The 3,541-nt window shown below is 42.6% G+C and overlaps 1 protein-coding gene across 1 annotated transcript; it reads right to left on the minus strand.

Annotated features, from left to right (window-relative positions):
- Window positions 1–581: 581 nt before the first annotated feature.
- LOC107579676 (ras GTPase-activating-like protein IQGAP3) lies at window positions 582–2,559 on the minus strand (the record flags this gene model as incomplete). The annotated part of the gene is made up of 6 exons (XM_016265478.1): window positions 582–745; window positions 831–946; window positions 1,667–1,850; window positions 1,969–2,112; window positions 2,223–2,310; window positions 2,396–2,559. Coding segments are annotated over 6 exons (860 nt in total), but the record flags the coding sequence as incomplete, so codon positions are not given.
- Window positions 2,560–3,541: the final 982 nt, after the last annotated feature.

Genomic DNA, 3,541 nt, shown 5'->3' on the forward strand with positions numbered 1-3,541 from the left:
AGTGTAATTACTGCATTCACACGCTCCTCAAATGCTCTCGTTTCCAGAGTTGTGCTTTTAAGTCGGAATGTGGAAACAACATGCATACTCGCGTTACTACAAAGATGTGTTGGATCTGTATTATTAGAGCTTTCCGACTTGAGCTCACGTGCGTTTTCTCAGTCGGGAAATTATTTTTCACGTGCGGTGCCGGTGATGATGATGCTTACGTCCGTTTCGGAGAACCAGAGGACTAATATTTCAATCGAGCGCTCAGGGATGGCATCTGCGGTCTGATTCGGTTCTAGTACATACTGGTTACATAGGTGCCATATTAGTACCCCGGTACCCAACACTATTGTTTAGACAGCATTTTTATTCAGAAACATGCCTTGCAGGACTTCTGACTGTCAGTATGACTTGATTAAATTGACATCTGCTCTGATGCAAGTTATTTGTGCAGAAGCACAACACTAAGTAACTTGCATATAAAGAGAAAGTCTTATAGTGCAGCTTTATGAATGAATGACTGAACAACAGAAGGCTCAGGTCTCAATGCTGATGCAGTGCAGTAAACCAGCAGTGATTAATGAAGGTGTTACCTCAGCCTTGTGTCGTTTGGCTCGGGTCAGCACATCATGGTAGCGTCTGGCGTTGAGCGGGAAGATGTCCTGCAGGCCGCTGGAGGCCAGCATCAGCGCCGAGAGCGTCTTCTGAGGATCGCTGCGGCTCAGAGCCTGATTGATCAGACCGATGGTGAGAATCTCTGCGGAGATCAACAGTCAGACCATCACTAATGCTGCTGACTAATTATTATAATCACTTTAAAATCACATTTGTGATGAACTGACGTTCATGTTCCTCGTGAGCAGCCGAGTTGACGGCGTTCAGTCCCGTCTGCAGATCGTTCCAGCTGAGAAGAGCTTTACCTGCCCTCCTCTTCAGCTCACACAGCTGCTCGAAATACCTACACACACACGGTTTGACATGAAATAATCACATTTTTTTAAATGGAACAGTTTATTGAATCTTTAGACAAAATCTAAAAAAACTAAATACATGTTTTGTGTCATATTTGCTCTATCAGGCTTTTATGGCTCATCTAGTCCGATATAGTGAGAATATGAAGCTCAATTTTATTCAGAGATTCAAACTGTCAAAAATATACAGCAGATACTGACATAAAATGTTCTAAATATCAGTCGTCGCTCTATTTCTCCAATAATCAGTCTCAGTAAGATAAGACTGAAATGCTCCAAACATATAATGCAGTGATTGAGAGCTGAAGAAATAAAGGCTCCTCCTCAGATGTGAGATGTTCTGGAGGCTTGTGAAGATCATTCCTCCGCTGAGGAACAGTGAAAATAAAGCTTCTGGAAACAAACGCTCCTCAAAAGATCCTGAGGATCAGATTTGAGACTCTAAAACATGATTGATGGAGAATCAAGTAAAGCTGAGCTGCTTCAGTCCAGTAAGTGTTCATCTGGAGATATTACTGCAGTTATTCTGACGCTTACTTGATCAAAATCAGTCAAGATTTGACACGAGAAGCTCCAGCTGAAGCTGGACATTTGTACAGTTACACTAAAAGAGCTTTGACTGGATAAAACACTCTAAACTCTCAATCAGAGACAGAAGGCGTGCAGGAGATCGAGTGAAACAGGTTTTGATGAGTGAGTGGTCAGACCTCTGCATCAGACTGTCATCGATGTCGGCGAGTCCAGCTGCAGGACTGAGCAGTGTAGCACTGAACGCACCGAAGTCTTGAACCTCCACGGCCTGATTAACCAGAGCCACCGCAGACAACATCTCCACCGCAACAAACAACTCCTCCTGTTGCAGCTCCCCCTGCATACACACACACGCATGCACACACACACACACACAGTGAGTGTGTGTGTGAGAGAGAGTGAGTGAGAGTGTGTGTGTGTGAGAGAGAGTGTGTGTGAGAGTGTGTGTGTGTGTGAGAGTGTGTGTGTGTGTGTGTGTGTGGTGCCAGCTCTCTCTGATAAAGTTCTGCAGCAAACGGATAAACGTCTGGCAGATGAGCATCTGTATTCATTAGAGCTCGAACCGTCTGACGAGCTTCTCCACGCTGCACTGCCTCGTTTATTTTACACACCGCCTGCTGCACTGCACACACACACACAAACTCACACTTTAACACCACAGACTGGCCTCCACAGCTCACACTAATGAACAGGCCTGCATTAATACAAGAGTGTTTTAGATGCATCACTGACAGGTTCGGTCTCTCTGTGCCTCCTCATTGGCCACACTGACGCCCTCCTGCAGCTCATCTCTCTCCAGCGGATCCACACAGCCCAGATCCTGACACAAACACACCTCAGTCAGCGGTGTATGGTGTGTGTGTGTGTGTGTGTGTGTGTGTGAGAGAGGATAGCGAGTGTCTCACCAGGGCTTTCTGCTCTCGGTCAGAGGTCAGCTGCTCCAGGTACCAGCCGGCGTGATCTCGGATCAGTCCTGTGAGCGCCAGACTGGAGTTCTGCAGAGCACTGAAGAGCGCCAGAGAATCACTGCAGTCCAGCGCCTCGTCCACCTGCTCCACCGCCGCCCGCACTGCACACACACAGAGACACACACACACACACACACACAGACAGAGACACACAAACACACGGTCATCGTCCAACAGCAAACTCCTCTCAATGAAAACACAGCAGAGAGGCATAGAGCTTCATGAAAATGAAGTCTGTTTTTAGGAATATTACGATTTTTAGCATTGTTTACATTGTGATAAGTCCCTTAGATGAACATCACAATGCAATTTGTCATAATTAAGCACATCATTTTCATTACTGCAAAGAGAAACTGCCATTAGATTGTATGCTGTTATTATTATCCTCATTAATAGTTTTGTTGTTATTTTGGTAACACTTTAGAATAGGGAACACTTATACACTGTTAACTACAACTTTTCTCTCGATACACTCCTAACTTTCTGCTTATTAATCGTTAGTAAGGTAGTTGTTAAGTTTAGGTATTGGGTAGGATTAGGGACGTAGAATAAGGCATTAATATATGCTTAATTACTACTAATAAATGGCTAATATTCTAGTAATATGCATGCTAATAAGCAACTAGTTAAGAGACCCTAAAATAAAGTGTTAACGTTATTTTTTCATTATTACAACAATATGATAAAAAAATGAAAAATAATTGAAATAGCAATAATAAAATCTTGCACAGAGCTCATATTTATAAGGAGATCTCAGTCATTGTAGGGAGACTCAGAAGTTTGGGGTTATGGTTAAACAAGAACTTAATGTTATCTATTAATATTGGCTGTGATCCAAAACATATGTTGATGACATTATTGTAGACGAACATAAAAAGACACTTTGCAAGTTCCTAATATTTTGTGCAAGAAAATGTATTCTTTTGAACTGGTTGCTGGATAAAGCCCCTTCAAGGGCACAGGGTTAAACTTGAATATTACTTAACCTATAGCAAAGATGTCATATTTCATAGAAGGTGGGATGCATTTTATATATATATATATATATGGGCTTAAATATATTCTCTATTCTTATTAGAGGAT

This window comes from Sinocyclocheilus grahami, unplaced genomic scaffold (genome assembly GCF_001515645.1).
Source record: "Sinocyclocheilus grahami isolate Dianchi unplaced genomic scaffold, SAMN03320097.WGS_v1.1 scaffold19088.1, whole genome shotgun sequence".
In the NCBI taxonomy this organism is placed as follows: domain Eukaryota; kingdom Metazoa; phylum Chordata; class Actinopteri; order Cypriniformes; family Cyprinidae; genus Sinocyclocheilus; species Sinocyclocheilus grahami.